We start from the raw sequence: 16,084 nt of genomic DNA on the forward strand, positions 1-16,084 counted from the left end.
GCCTGTTTCTCATGGACAGAATTAGAGTGGTTAAGAGCACAGGTTATATATTCAAAGAATCTGGTTTAGACTTAGCTCTACCATCTGCTGTGCAGTCTTGGACAAATGACTTCACTTCTCTAAGCCAATTTTCTCATTCATGAAATGGGGATGATGATAATACCTGTCTTATAAAATTAAAACGGCACAAACTAATCTCTTAGTGCCTGGCACAGACTAACCAATCAATGACTGTTGTTGCCTGTCATTTTTAATAGTCATGTACCTTAAAAACTGCTATTTTCTATAAAGCTTTTCAATAGATAATATTGAATAGTTTTATTCAATTGAAAAATGTGAATCAGTTGACTGAAAAAAATTTGAATTAAAAGGGAGAAAATTTTATATGTGATGGAATCTTGGTGATGTTGACCCAACAGTCAACCAGGATAGGTTCAGTAATCTCCAGCATGAGATTTTGTCTTAGTTTCTTCCCTCCTTTTCTCCTTCTTACTACCTTTTCCTCTTCTGACAACCATAGCTTAAACATTGAGCCTACCAATGGCAAGAATTATCATCCAGGGACATCCCAAAAAAAAGCATTACCACATCAAAGATTACAATAGTTACTATTTAATGTGTTTTTTATTATATTTTTATTGATTTGGGAAAGAGGGATTGAAACATCACTGATGAGAGAATCATTGATCTGCTGCCTCCTGCATGCCCCTACTGGGGATTGAGCCTGCAACCTGAGCATGTGCCCTGACAGGAATCGGACCATAACCTCCTGGTTCATAGGTTAATGTTCAATCACTGAGCCACACCGACTGGGCAAAATAGGACTGATTTTGTAGGACATATTGCCCTTGAATAAGAAGTTTCTGAACCTTGGCCTGCCATTCTGATCTTGCTGTACAGAGCATGGGTTTTTAGGAGGATTTCACAGACCTAAAAGTTTGCCAATCATCCCCTCCCACAATATTAACACACAATTAATGTACCTATATAATATTTATGTATCTTTCCCTGGAGCAGAGAGTTGGAATGTGATTATTCCTACAGTCACTCATCAATTTACTCTTGTGAAATGCAGTATCTCATTCTGACATTAAGCACTTTGGCTTTGGGAATCACTGAACTTTTTTTTTTTTAATAAGCATTTTGAAAAGAATTGTTTTCAGATAAGTTATCTTCTATGATAATAAAGAATTTTTAAAATATTTTGCTTATTCAATAACTGAGTTTTTAAAAACCTTAAAAATGTATAAAGTGTATCTCTTATGAGCATATGTAATTTTCTACTTATAAAAAGGAAAATGAAAGACTGTATAATCAAGTGAAAGATCTCCAAGAACAAAACAAGAAAAATGAGGAACGAATGTTCAAGGAAAACCAGAGTTTATTCAATGAGTTAGCAACCTTAAAGTAAGTCCCTTTTAATTTCTTAAAATAATACTTAGACTATTTCTAAGCACTTTATTGTTATATTAAAAATATATTTAGTTATACTTAGAAAAGAAAAACTTTTATATACTACTTAGAGTTTCATAACTTTTATATTTTGAAAATTTGATTTTTATTTTGGTATTAGATGAGTAATACATACTATAGTATTTCATCATATTTATATTTGAGTTTGGGATCACCTTCAGAAAACTAAACATATAATATTTTCTTGATCGATCATGAAGCCTGAGATGCTGTAATGATAGTAGTGGTAATGCCTTTCATAATAATGCAAAATAAAAATCATACAATGTCACTTACCATCCTAGATCAGGTACATACAAGTAGAGTCTCAGATGGAGATCTTGTGGAGGTGATTCCTAGAGGATAACTCAGGAGAAAAGGAGCAAGATGAGAGGTGGGCAGGGGGAGGGAAGGTAAATGAGTGTGTTCTCAGCTAAGAGAGGCTCCATTCTGCTCTCACCAGGAGGCTTGGGAGAACAGGTTGCACCACATGGTTGGTCCTTATCTGGGGCAAGAGAGGGAAGCCTTTTGTACCCCCAAGCCATTCTGTCACTGATCAAGAGGTGGTTGAGGTACCGTATTTTTCGGACCATAAGACGCTCCAGACCATAAGACGCACCAGTTTTTAGAGAAAGGAAATGAAGAAAAAAGGATTCTGAAACAAATAGTGTCCTAAAATATTTTATGTGCATTAAAACCCAACATCACAGTCATAAACACATGTAATCAACCCTGTAAAGTAAACAGCAGCTTTTAGAACCATTTTAGAGCCGGGCAAGTAAAAAAACTTTTTTTTTAAAGTATATGTGTAGGCTATATTTGGACCATAAGACGCAGGGACTTTTTCCCCCCACTTCTGGGGGAAAAATGTGTCTTATGGTCCGAAAAATACGGTATATCCTCTGAACCAGCAGTAGTCAACCTTTCTGATCTCATGGACCACCGGTTGGCGACCGCTGCTCTGGACCAGGGGGAGGAGTTGCTGTTTATCTGAGGCATTTCTCCAGAGAAAGAGAACCTTGAGTTAATCATCCAGTACTAACCATGGTGAGCTGATGGAGCACGAGCACCAACATAGGAATTACATTGCAGGTCTGTGGGATGTTACTGCATCCAGCTTTCACATACTATCTGCTTTTAGGAAATGACTACCAGTTGTGCATCATTTCACATAAACACCTCTCAGGACTGCTCTAAGAAGCAGCTTTGGCTGTGGATGTCATGAATGTGGTATTCATACTTCCTGCTCTTTTTTGTTGCTGTGTGATAACCCTAGGGCAGTGGTCTGCAAACTCGTTAGTCAACAGAGCCAAATATCAACAGTACAACAATTGAAGTTTCTTTTGAAAGCCAATTTTTTTAAACTTCTCCTAACGCCACTTCTTCAAAATAGACTCACCTAGGCATGATATTTTGTGGAAGAGCCACACTCAAGGGGCCAAAGAGTTGCTTGTGCCTCACGAGCCACAGTTTGACATGCTTGCCCTAGGTCCATGGTCGGCAAACTCAAGGGCTAACATGGGCCTAATAAACGAGGCATGAGGCTCGCAAGGTTGACATGCTTGACCTCGGGTTTAAGAGGCAGGGCTGCTGTTATGTACCTGTGTGGTATTTATGTACTATCTGTACTATCTGATCTTTCATGGGAAATAGAAAAAGTGCACCTTCTAACAGACAGACAAAGCTAGAAGGTATACAGGTTGGCAAGCAAGGCCACTTTTTTGTAAATTAGAAAAGCAACAACTCTCCTTTTCACAGGTAAGTGTGACCCCAGCCCAAAGACAATAATCTGCCAGTTCTGATACATGAAAGCAATTACATCTGCCTTCTTCACAGATGTTTCAATTAAGTATTTAAAAATATTAGATTATATACTACCTGGCTATTAAAAGAGAGCTACTTCAGGATCCAAATCTGAAACTCTAAATGAATTTTCATAATGAAATCAACGGTTTATTTGGTACATTAGGGTTAGATCATTATATATGGATTCTTAAACTTCTTATATAATGTCTCTGGGGGGGAAAAATTGAGCCTAAGGTAAAAATAATAGGCTGTTTGGGTTTGTTAGTTGGCAATTTGTATTTCTCAGAAAGGGGTCTAGAATGATGTGACAGGGAGTACACAGCAGCACATCCTCTGTGACATGGATTTCTTGTCTGGAATTGAGAGGATTTTATAGTTCTCTTTAGTGACTCACTTAGTTTCAGCATTCTTTAGAGTTTTTTAATTTTTAAAAATTGAAAATTTTGCACTGAAAAGAGTACCTTGTATAAAAAAATATTTTTATTTTCAAAATAAATCAGAGAACAGATGCAAAGAAATCGTTTCCTGTCTCAAGTAGTTGAAGATTCAGAGCCCACGAGAAACCAGAATTTTACAGATCTGTTAACAGAACTACGCATGGCACAAGTAAGTGGAATAAGGATTTTAACTGACTATTAACAAAAGTAAAGATTACTATTTTAAAAATTAGCTTATGTGTAAAAACTTTATTTTACAATTTATGAATGAATAAGATCATTTTATAAATTCATACCACTTAAAAATTTAAAAACATCAAAGATTAGCATTTAGCACATACATGTAACCTTCATATAGAGGAAATAGTAATTCTGGTTTAATAGCTGGCATCCCCTTTAATACATAGCCTCTCTTCAGGCATTTATTATATGGAACCACGTTAGAGGCATAACCTTATTTAGTGCATGCATACATTATTTCAAACAGATTCCTCATGAAAAATGTACAGCTTAAATAGAAAAATAATTTGAAGATGATTGTTTACCTTAAAAAACATAGTTGGCTTTTTACCTGTCTTCCTAAGTGGACTATATGCTTGTAGGGGGCAGAGATTATATCTATAAAGATTGTATTTGACATACCTACCACAAAGGTAAAATGGAATAATTATTCCCTATTTTTTCTTTGTTTTTATTAATTGCATTGTATTACTTGCATTTTATTATTATAAAGAATATAGCCTATAATTTTATGGAGTAGTTTTTATCAATGGAGACATTTGGGGCAGGTTAATTTTATTTTAAGCAGAACCATGTCATGTATTGCATAATTTTTATAAGCTCTGTCTGCAGTGCACCCACCAATCATTTTAACAGTCAAAACCACTGCCACAAAAACCATAGCACTAAACTAAAAAGCCCTTCCACTCTATTTGAAGGATTAAACTAGAAAAATTACAACTACATGTCACTGTTTAATCAAATTTATTATATGAAGGGAGGTTATTATTACATGGAAATTTAAACATGCCATCTATAATAATAATAATAGCACCATATGCTAATACAGACGACCTTCCAGATGAAGCCAGGGCTGTGAAGGAAGCTGGTGCCAGCAGCTGGGGGAAGGAAGGCCTCCTCTTGCATGAATTTCATGCATCAGGCCTCTAGTCTATAATAATAAAAACATACAATGCATATCTACTGAACGGCTTTGGACGACTTTCTGGTCAAAGCCAGGGCTGCAGCCTTGGGATTGAGGCAGCCACTATGGCTGCAAGGGAGAGATCAAGGCAGCTGTCGAGGCTGTGAAGGCCTACTCTTCCACAAATTTCATGCATCTAGTAGTTTAATAATTGATGTTTCACGGGTTTTTGTAGTATATAAAATGCAACCTCAAATATGAATTCATTAGAGAACTTTCTTCAGATGTGTATATGTATATGTACAGAATAACTATTAGAGACAAGATACCAGAACATTAGGCGGCTACATCCTTCAGGAAAATAGTGCACTAGGAGAAAATCTACCCACCTTTGTAAGGGGCTGAGATGTCAAGTAAGCTTTTCTGTCTTCACTTGATCTCTAGATAGAGATGGCAGAAAAATCTCATCTGCTTGATGACCATGCTTTCCTGGTTCAGTGTAAATATCATTTCTCCTGCCTTCATTTGTGTTTTAGTGTTTGAATTGACCTTACCTTCAGGGGATGGTCATGCTCAAACAGCAGAAAAATAAACTTCGGTCCCGAGTCAGTGACAACCCCTAACGTGTTAGAAGAAACAAAGCAAAAGGACTCTTAGAGATATACAGCCTTACCGAGCTCACACAGTATTCCTACAGACATTGTGCTCGCAGTGCAAAATTACAAATCCCAGAGAAGCAATCACCTATGAGCAGGCAAGGGACTATTTAATGAGCAGCAGGATTAGCACCCCAATAGGATTACTCAAAAGACTATAAACAAAAAGCCTTAAAATTATTAAATATATTAAATAATGAGTAAAAGAAGGAAACAGACTAGGAAAACAACTCTTGAAATAAAACATATTCCTGAAAACTAAAATGTAAGTGAAGTTAAATAATTATATACAACTGTGGAAAAAATAGTAAACTAAACGATATAGCAAACTAGACGGTATAGTTAAAGAACTTAGAGACAGAAAAGTAGAGAAATGGATATATCAGAAATTTGAGATGTTAGAGTATTTAAATATTTTTAAAAGGTAATGGCTGACCACTTTTCTAGAAATTATAAAAGAGAGGAATTCTGCTTAGGATAAATAACTAAAAACCTATATCTAGGCCCATTATGGTGAAACTACCAAAGGCAGAGAAAACCTTTAAAGAAATTTTAAGAGAGGAAAGAAAAAGTGTTAGTTTAAGGTAAAAATTTTTGGGGGATTTATTTGTGCAAATACCAAAAGGTGGGATATAAATTCACCTTTAATTTTATTTATTTGGTATTTGTGTTTAAATTAATTTTAGAGAAAAATTACTCATATTGGGATAAATCTGTAATATGATATATCAAGTATACTTGTGTACAGTCTAATTTGTATTTTAATTGGCTTAATCTTAACATGTGAGTTGGTTCTTTATAAACTACTAGAGGCCCAGTGCATGAAATTCATACACGGGGGTTCCTCAGCCCAGCCTGCACCCTCTCGCAGTCCGGGACCCTTGGCTCCTTACCACCCACCTGCTCGTTGCCCCTTAGCTCTGCTGCAGAGGCGGGAGAAGCTCCTGCCACTGCTGCTGTGCTTGCCAGCCATGAGCCCAGCTTCTGGCTAAGTGGTGCTCTCCCTGTGGGAGTGCACTGACCACCAGGGGGCAGCTCCTGAATTGAATGCCTGCCCCTGGTGGTCAGTGTGCATCATAGCGACTGGTCATTCTGACCATTCATTGCTTAGCCTTTTATTATATAGACTGGTGGATACATATTAAATACAAAGGTCCTGAACCTTTTCCTTTCAGTATCCAGGGTGGGGAGGAGAATGAGGCTGACCACAGTCATTCATTCTGTCAGTCTTTATTAAGCACCTGCTAGGTACCAGGCACTCACACTGGCCTTAGAAAAACAGTAGGTAAAACTGGATAGTTATAGACCTTGCTCATTAGAACATACTGTATATGGGGGAAAGACAGATAGCAAGTAAACCAATGAAATGATTGCATATAGTGGTCAATTCTTTGAAGAAAGTAAATGTAGAGAATAACGGTGGGTGGGGTGGGGAAGGCAGTATTCTTCAGTTGTGTGGTTGAGGAGGCACTCTGAGAAAGTGATGCCTGAGTTGAGAGCTAAAGAGAAGCAGCAGCTAACTGTAAAAATCAGTCCTTCTAGCCAAGGGAAAGCACAAATCCTACATAAAAAATGGCTGACCTCCCAGAAGCAGAGGCCTCTGAGGCAGAAGTGTGTGAGTCAGGATGAGAGTGGTGGAAGGTAAGGTCAGAGAGGCAGGCAGAGGCCCTATATCTGGATCTCTCACAGTAACATACAAGGGAGGGAAGTACTTGCTAGCCAAAGCCCTGCGCCCACAGGATTGACACGGGCATACTGGCCTTCGTACTGGTGGGAAGTCTCAGTGCCTGGACAGATGCAAGCATAAAATGGACTTCCTTTCAAGCAGTGATTGCATATCGGAACTCAAGATGTTTAAAGTTTCTTTGAATTCTAAAATTCTATAATGCTGTGAAGTATACACTGTAAGAGAACATTTATAAATTGGTTGAATTAATTAAATAAAACAAAGGGTACTTGGAGAAACTCAGTGCTCTCCTGAAAAGACATCTACAGAGATGAAACAGTGAAATGGTTCAGTTAAGTCTGTGATGCAGCTAGAAACCAAGATCATATAATACTTTATGAATGGATTGGTTTTTTTAGTAAGACTAGATTTTAAATTATAAGGAAGTATAATTTGTAAGACTTTTTATTTTGAAACTTAACTATACCAAGTGTACTACCATGAGCCCAATTCAGTGTACATTTATTATCTGCCATGTGCTTAGCCCCATAAAGTAAACAGGTAGTAATAAATCAGTCTTGGTCCCCAGAGAGCTTTCAGCCTAATAAAGAGAAAAGGCGTGTATATAAACAGAAAGTAACAAATGCTATACTGGAGGTAGAGTGAAAGTGTGTGGGGGCGCAGAGGAGGGAATAATCAGGAATAGCCCCATCTGAACTAATCTTTGAAAGATACGGTAAGTATGATTTTGTCAAGCAGCAGGATGGGGCCCATTGAGAATAATGTGGAATGTAGGGCATATTGAGAATTCACTCAACATTTTTTTTATGTGCCAAGCGTATGTCAGGTGTTGAGGAGTGTTGTGAGAAGGAAATAAAGCATTATACCTGGGGGCCAGGGTAGGGGTTGCTATTTTAGAGAGTGATCAGGGAAGGATTTCTGGGGCTTCATTTGAACAGAATTTTTGAAAAGTGAAGGAGCAAGCCACCTGCTATCTGGGGGCAAAGGAAATAGTAAGTACAAACACACTGGTGTAGGAGTGTGCTGGGCATGTTCAAAGAACTAGGAGGTCTCTGAAGTAGAGTGGGAGGGGGGAGATTTGTAGTAGCTGCAGTCAGAAATGTGAACAAGGCTGGGGTATGTGACATTGAAGGTCATGGTAAGAACTTTGGGTCCTTAGAGGATGGCAGCCAGAGAGGTCCTTAGAGGATGGCAGCCAGAGAGTTTCAAACAAAGGAGTGTTATTAACTGACTCTAAAGCAATCCTCTGGTGCTGTAAGGAGAACACGGAGACTGTGGGTGCTGAGAGTTGAAGAGGCAGGTTATTGCAGTATCCAGAAGTTAGAACAGTAGATTTAGAAGGTCGCAATCCTCTGGTGCTGTAAGGAGAACACGGAGACTGTGGGTGCTGAGAGTTGAAGAGGCAGGTTATTGCAGTATCCAGAATTTAGAACAGTAGATTTAGAAGGTCTTTCAGGCTATACTGAGTTAATTGATTAGAACTGATATTAGTAGGCTGTGGGGAGCTATTAATAATTTGGGGTGTGGGGGCGGAGTGTGATAAAAATAAAATCAGAGTTAAAATTTAGGAAAAATAATTATCAGTATTTGTAATAGATTGTGTGAAAGAGACTAGGCTACAATTTATGTTGGTTTAAAAATAATTTGCTTTGGTATTTCTATGAATATCAAGAAAGAAAAAAACAGTTTATTGGAAGACATCAAGAGACTGAAACAAGACAAACAAGCTCTTGAAGTAGACTTGGAAAAAATGAAGAAAGAAAGAGACCACGCCAGAGATCAGGTTGCTTATGTCACAGGTAACACACTGAGCTAAAACAGTTCACCTTTACACTCATAACTGTTGAATCGGGAATTTAAGCAATAGCATTTGGACAGCATAATCAAAATGCTATTCCTTGGAATACATGTAATGTTAGAAACTTTTTAAAATTAGTAATAGGTATGTGTATTTGATTGGTTTTATCAGGGATAATGATAAGATCAAAGAAAATCAAGGTCTTTTTTAAATTTGCGGCATTTTATGTTTAGTTGTTTACATCCATCATCCCAGCTAGATTGTGACCTTTCTGAGGATCTGGTCTGTCTTTTTATCCCCGGGTCTAAAATGTAGGCTCTCAAGTATTTGCCAAACAACAAAAAATACTGCACTATGTTTGTAGAAAACACAAGGATAAATATTGCATTCTCTACTAGGGAAAACAAAAGAAAGTATCGATAAGAGAAGAATGCACACACAAAAAAACACATTAAATATAAAAACATTTAAATAAGAGTTTCTGGGAGGAGTGCATTTGAGCTGGGTTCTGGCAAAGGGTAAGATTCAATTCAGAAGTGAAGATGGAGGCTGCTGTTCTAGTGTCTCATGAGCATGATACTGAGTGCACTTGTGGACTGGACGGCAGAACATCGGGCCAGAAAGATCAATCAGAAGTTCTTGTTTGCCAAAGTAAAGATATTTCCTCTGCAATATTATCTCAGTATAAGATAAATACAATAAAAGTCACTTACCTGTTTGTAAGGAAATTATACTTATTTTCCTCACCTGTAAGAACAGAATAATAAGAATGAAAGGCATCATGTAAGTTATGTTAAAATCATGTATGGTAAGCACCTACTAATATTTGCTATTGTTACTTTTTAAATAATTATAGGAATGTTCTACTTTTATTATATCTTCAATATTTATTTCTCCATGGAAACAAGTTTACTTTTATAATGAAAGTCAGTGGGAGGATAATGTATCAAAAATGTCTACATAGCTAACTTTGAGGATTTAAGATTTAAGAATACAGTTTTCATCTCCCTTTATTAATACATTAAACTAGACACTACCTTGCATACATCAGTTGTTTTTGCCTCTTATTTTTTTCATAATGCTTTATTAGGTAAACATTGTTTTTCATTTAAAATCTTTAATTTTTCAAAATTACAATGAAGTTATTGAGTTATTTTATCCTATAGGTGAGAAATTATATGAAATAAAAATTTTAGAAGAAACACATAAACAAGAAACTAGTCGTTTGCAAAAAAGAATACAGTGGTATGCGGAAAATCAGGAACTTCTGGATAAAGATGCAGTTCGACTTAAAGAAGCAAATGAAGAAATTGAGAGGCTCAAGCTTGAGGTAATAGATCATTTTAGAGTGTATTTCTGTAGGTCCACCCTATTGCATTTAACAGTTTTCCTTAGCCTTATGTCATAAATACTCTAAAATCTTGAATTAAATAGCTGGTTTGGTTTGCTTTTAGATGTGTAGGCTAGTTTAGATTATTCTGCAAACAAACCAGCTCCTTATCACAATCTGTCAACTTCCCACATGGCCTGAACTCTGCCTGCTCTCCAGCCTTTTCCGAACCACACTTCCACAAACCACACCCACACCACAGCACTCACTGATTCTTGAACATGCCAAGCTCACACCACTTGTTGCCTTGACCTAGATTACTCTGTCCTTGGTTTTCCTTAGTGTCTCTCTCCTTGTTCAGGTCATAGCTCAAATTTCTACTCCCCAGAAAGACCTTTCCTGACCACCTTATCGAATGTAGCTGCCAACCTTGCCCTTTCTGACCCTTTCTTCTTCAGTTTTTTTTTTATTCACAGTAATTAGATATTTCTGAGGTTTTGTTATTAATTTATTAGCTTATCAGCTCTCTCCTTTCATTAGAGCATAAGCACCAAGAAAGCAGGGACCTGGTTTGGCTTGTGCGTCCCCACCTCTCCAGCACAGTGCCATGTCTGGGAATTAATAAACGAATGAATGAACTACCATTGTACTTTCCTCCTTCTGTTTCCTGGTGGGTTTTAAAAATGCTTCTTTACATGTTTTTATTTATTGATAGGCTGAGAAACTGAAAGCTGAATATGGAAATCCATCTCTTCAGAGGAAGACACATTTAAAAGATAAAGCAGCTGATGCCAAAAGAATTCAGGACCTAGAGCGACAAGTATGTGTTCAGGGTAAATTTTCATTAAGGTATATGTAGAGTCTATTGTGTTTTTTCTTGTTTCAGTTTTTATAAGATGTAGTAATATAAAACTGCCCCTACTTGATATACGTATTTAAAATTACTAATAAAAGTAGTAAACATTTTACATAATCTATAGTTTATGCATAAAAACTTAGATTTATGTGCCTCATTGGATGGTAGACCTATTGATGACAAGTTATTTTACATCAGGAAGAGGAAACAATTTAGAAATGCTGGGTATAGAGTTAGGAACATGTTAGTAATGCTGAGAAGTATTACCAGACACCTTGGAAACAGAACATTCAGCACCCCAGAGGGCTGGCAATACTTTTGAGCTCTTACTTAAAAATACTCATTTTATAGTTAGTGTAACTGGGAGACATTTACAAAAATCATATAGTGACTTTTATTATGATAAAGATTTTTTTCATTAAAGTAGTTGTGTTGTGGGGTGGAATAGTTATTAGTTAACATTTCCCAAATTTCTATAATATAGTTTTTTCTATTCATAACTAAATATTAAAATAAGGTATTCCAGCCCTGCTGATGGAGAGCATGAGTGTTGAGTCAAGTAATGACACTTAAATGTATTCTACTATTCCATCACAAACCCCAAACTGTGAGGTCATCACTAAGCTGAATATTATCTCAGTTTTATGAGAAGAAGGAAAACTAAGAAAAAGTTACCTTTGTTACTTTTATAGGCCCTGTTCCTATTTTAAAAGGTATGACTTGGCAGTGTGATTCAGTTCCAGGAAAGGAACCACAAAGGTGATCTAAAGAGCTAGAAATATTTTGAAGTAATTGCTTGGCTCTTTTGCAGTGCTTAGATTTAGATTAGCCATCCAGAATTGTGAGAGAAACAAAACTAAAGAAAATACCTCTCTAATAGATAAATTTATTTTAAAAGAAATAATATAGAACTGAATGTGTGAGAAAAATATTAAGCATGCCTACTAGCAAAATTAAGATGTGAAATGGTGATAAATATTGACCAGAAATAGCTTTACAAGAGTAACCTCTTTTTTTTAAAAAATCTTTATTGTTGAAAGTATTACGTATGTCCCTTTTTCCCCCCTATAACCTTCCTTTTTTATTAACACTTTCATTAAAAATGTATTGGTATCTTCAATTATACCTTTTTAAATTATTACCATTAGTAGTAGTTTGTATAGTTGGCTGCATGTACATTTTAGATTTTATTAATTCTATTCCCATGAACATTTCTGTCCTAATGTTAAACCTTAATACATATTTTATAATCAAGGTATATTATATAATATATTCAGGCTCATTTTGGAGCCACATATTCTGAAATAGATTAATTACAGAATAATATATCTCCTTTTTTAAATAGCACATAAGTAAAAATGGAGCTAATTAAATGCATATTATAGTGAAATCAAATTATATGCATTTGTTTATGCTTTTATTTAATAGATATTTCAAAATAAGTGAGAATTTTTTTAAAAAATTTTACTTTGTATCACTAGTATTATGATTAAAGAATAATATTAAAAAGCAAAACTAGAGGAGGTACAAATAAAATCTGACTTCCCCCCAAAAAATATAATATACATTTCAAGACATCAAAATCAGATTGAAAATATTTCTTAAAATTGTAAAGGAATGCATTGTAAATATGTTAGAACAAACGTTAGATCTTTTTAATACATTTGGTGTATGTGTATATATATACCCTTCTATGCTTACATCTAATGGAAATAACTAGATTTTAAATACCAAAGAGGAAGGAAAGCTTTGACAATTTTGTAAACAAATAAGTTATCAATATTTGTATCCGGATATAACCCAATTTATATTGGGTTATATGCAAGCAGTTTTTATGAATGGAAATATCTGCTGTTAACTTTGCAATTATGTGACCTTTTAATATCTAATCTGAAGAATGTTCAATTTATAAACAGGATGTTGAACACCAGCAACCTTCCTTATCTTAAGGGAGGTAGTTTTTGAGACCAGATCAAAATAAAAGAAAGTAATATCAAGCCCACCCTAGATGGTGGGCACTCAGCTAAATGACCAAGATAAAGGTCATTTGTTCCTTACTTAATTGTATCAATGTCATGAAATTGGTTTTATCATCCCCATTTTGCCAATGAAGCAGAGATTTTGAGGAGTTGACACAGGTCATAAAGCTAGAGGCACAGTCTTAACGGCAAATGTGCTCTAGCTGCACAGACTGCCTCTTACTAGTAGATGCTATTTATTTATTTGATTGCATACTCAGAGACTAGAAATGGTTAAAAGAACTTACTGTTTTAGTATATGTTTTCCAGAGATATCTTAACCATAATATCATTAACAAAAGAAGGCATACACACATATGAATATATAAAATCAAACTCTAATGTCTGTGGACCTTGGTGTCATTCTCTTCTACAGAAAGACCAAATGAACATTTATTTTTGTCATCTAATTCTCCCTCCTAATTAAAGTCATTTTAAAGTAGGTTATACTTCCTTTGGAGGAAGTTAGGGTAGGATGAAGATTCTTGCAGGAAATGGTTTGCTTATTGCAATAAGTTTTCACACTCATGTGCATGTAAGTAATATTTCAGTCAACAGACAGCATAACTATCATTAGAGGAAATCTGTAGAAAAAAAGAGGGAAAAGAGCTTTGTCCTCAAAAAGACTGATTATTAGTAGTAAACTAGCCCCAAGATCTGTTTCAAATGAATGTAAGAGGATTTTTGTAAATTCATCAGTAATTAATTAGATATTATTCTGTAGGATTTTTTTTATCAGACATCTAAGGGTGTAAAATTTGAAATTAATGTATGCTTCTGAGCATTCAGTTCAGTCCTGAGATATGATACAAGTATCTCTTTGAAATCTAGACATAATTGATCTAGCATAATCTATATTAAACTGCTTAATTATATATTTGCAAACTTAAATATATACAAAAATACTTTACTAGGTTAAGGAAATGGAAGGAATTCTAAAGAGAAGATATCCTAATTCTTTACCTGCTTTAATATTGGCTGCATCAGCAGCTGGTGATACAGTAGATAGAAACACAGTGGAATTTATGGAAAAAAGAATAAAAAAACTAGAAGCTGACCTGGAGGGCAAAGATGAAGAAGCAAAGAGAAGCCTTCGTACCATGGAACAAGAGTTTCAGAAAATGAAGGTAAATGCCATAAAGATGGGGCTCAGAGATGGACCATGGGCACTTATTTCTCATCTTAACAAATAGATCTAAACATTCTTTCTCATAAAACCTTTACCTTGAGTGTCAGCTGCAAAAGCAACCTAGAATCATCCTATTTTTTTGTCCCCCTTCAGTAACTGATTTCAAATGTGAAATAATCAAGCGCAGAATAATCTTTATATGAGCCCCATTCAATGATATTAGAATTACTATAAATTAAGTCATGAAAAGGCAGAATAAAGCATCTCTGATATATATTCAGTATAAAATATTTTAATTGCTATCCTTGAAAATATTTCCACTGAAATTTGCATGTTCGAAGGCCCATTACTATAGGGGTCATAAGGCATCAGAACTGTTGCCATATCAATCTCCTCACCAGACTGTGAATTTTTTGAAATCATGAACTGAGTTTATCTCTAGAATCTGGCCCAGTGCCTGGCGAGCAGTCATAGCAAAATAAATATTCATTGAATGAATGAGCAAACACTATCAGTGCCTCTTTCCACAGAGTAATCTATTCTATTGAGGTTATTTCATCATTTTATAATAAAAATCTCCAGGATACAAATTTTAACTTACTCCATAGGAGATTTCTAAATTGCTATTAGAAAGCAATTTACCTGTTTATCCTCAAAGAATATATAGTTTGTCAATTTGCATAGAGAAGGGAACACAATAATAGCTTTGATTGTATGGTTTAGAATAAGCATTGGGGATACAAAAGCATGTGTAAGTTAATGTTTATGAAGCAACATTAATTGCGAAGTTCTATCACATACATTGAGACCATATAATGTTGTGCCCTTCAAAGATTAGGACTCCGATGCGTTTGACTCAATGAACACAGAATTGGAGGCATCACAGTGTGTAATGAGTGCCTGTATAAAGGAATTGGCAGGTCCTGGAAGGATACAGGGCTTCAGTAACTAATGAAATATTTAGCAGTGGTTTGACATTACCTGGATTCTTTTCAGATTCAGTATGAACAGAGACTAGAGGAGCAGGAGCAGCTACTTGCCCACAAATTGAAGGCATCATCTCAGAACCAACATGACAACTCTTCCAGGGTTAAAGCACTAGAGAAGGAACTTGACGACATTAAGGCAGCCCATCAAATCACTGTAAAAAACCTTGAAGCTGAAATAGACAAGTTTAAACAACAGAATGCTGAATTAGAACTCAAGAAAAATAGAGATGATAAAGATTTCCAGTCCATCGAGTTCCAAGTGGAACAGGCTCATGCTAAAGCTAAACTGGCAAGACTCAACGAGGAGCTGGCGGCAAAGGGGAGAGAAATACAGGACCTTTCGAAAACTGTGGAGAAGCTTCAGAAGGAGAGAAGGATGATGCTATCCAGTCAGAACTCGAAGGGGAGGGAGGAAACTGCAAAAAGGGTAAAGAAGGATGTTTCGCACCCAGGTAAAGGAAACGCCAACTCCTTCCCTGGGACCCTGGATGGCAAGCTTTACCAACCACGTACTTTTACCGATTCCCACATTTCCGAGGTTTTACAAGAAAACTGCAGATTGAAAAATGAACTGGAGAAAGTAATTGTGGAGAGGAATGAGTTGAAGATGAAATCTGACATAGCTATGAACCAGTTTGAGAATTCCATAAAAAGGTAAAATGTGCATTTGTTAATATGTGGAGACAAAAAGGTACATTTTAAAATTTCTTCTAGATAATTAGTTATACGCTGAACTGAATTTTAAGAAATTGTATTGCATTGCTAAGCATAGATCCGTTTCA

At 35.8% G+C, this 16,084-nt stretch overlaps 1 protein-coding gene across 4 annotated transcripts in view; it reads left to right on the forward strand.

Annotated features, from left to right (window-relative positions):
- CEP162 (centrosomal protein 162) overlaps nucleotides 1-16,084 on the forward strand; it is a 65,277-nt gene that overhangs the window by 37,235 nt on the left and 11,958 nt on the right. For all 4 annotated transcript variants that reach the window (XM_045572762.1, XM_036414479.2, XM_045572763.1 and 1 more), the window contains 7 exons: nucleotides 1,295-1,407; nucleotides 3,759-3,864; nucleotides 8,855-8,981; nucleotides 10,147-10,310; nucleotides 11,026-11,130; nucleotides 14,099-14,311; nucleotides 15,310-15,956. In XM_045572762.1, coding sequence (XP_045428718.1) covers nucleotides 1,295-1,407; nucleotides 3,759-3,864; nucleotides 8,855-8,981; nucleotides 10,147-10,310; nucleotides 11,026-11,130; nucleotides 14,099-14,311; nucleotides 15,310-15,956 — 1,475 coding nt within the window. The remainder of the gene's footprint in view (nucleotides 1-1,294; nucleotides 1,408-3,758; nucleotides 3,865-8,854; nucleotides 8,982-10,146; nucleotides 10,311-11,025; nucleotides 11,131-14,098; nucleotides 14,312-15,309; nucleotides 15,957-16,084) is intronic.

The sequence above is a fragment of the Pipistrellus kuhlii genome, unplaced genomic scaffold (genome assembly GCF_014108245.1).
Source record: "Pipistrellus kuhlii isolate mPipKuh1 unplaced genomic scaffold, mPipKuh1.p scaffold_m20_p_5, whole genome shotgun sequence".
NCBI classification, from domain to species: domain Eukaryota; kingdom Metazoa; phylum Chordata; class Mammalia; order Chiroptera; family Vespertilionidae; genus Pipistrellus; species Pipistrellus kuhlii.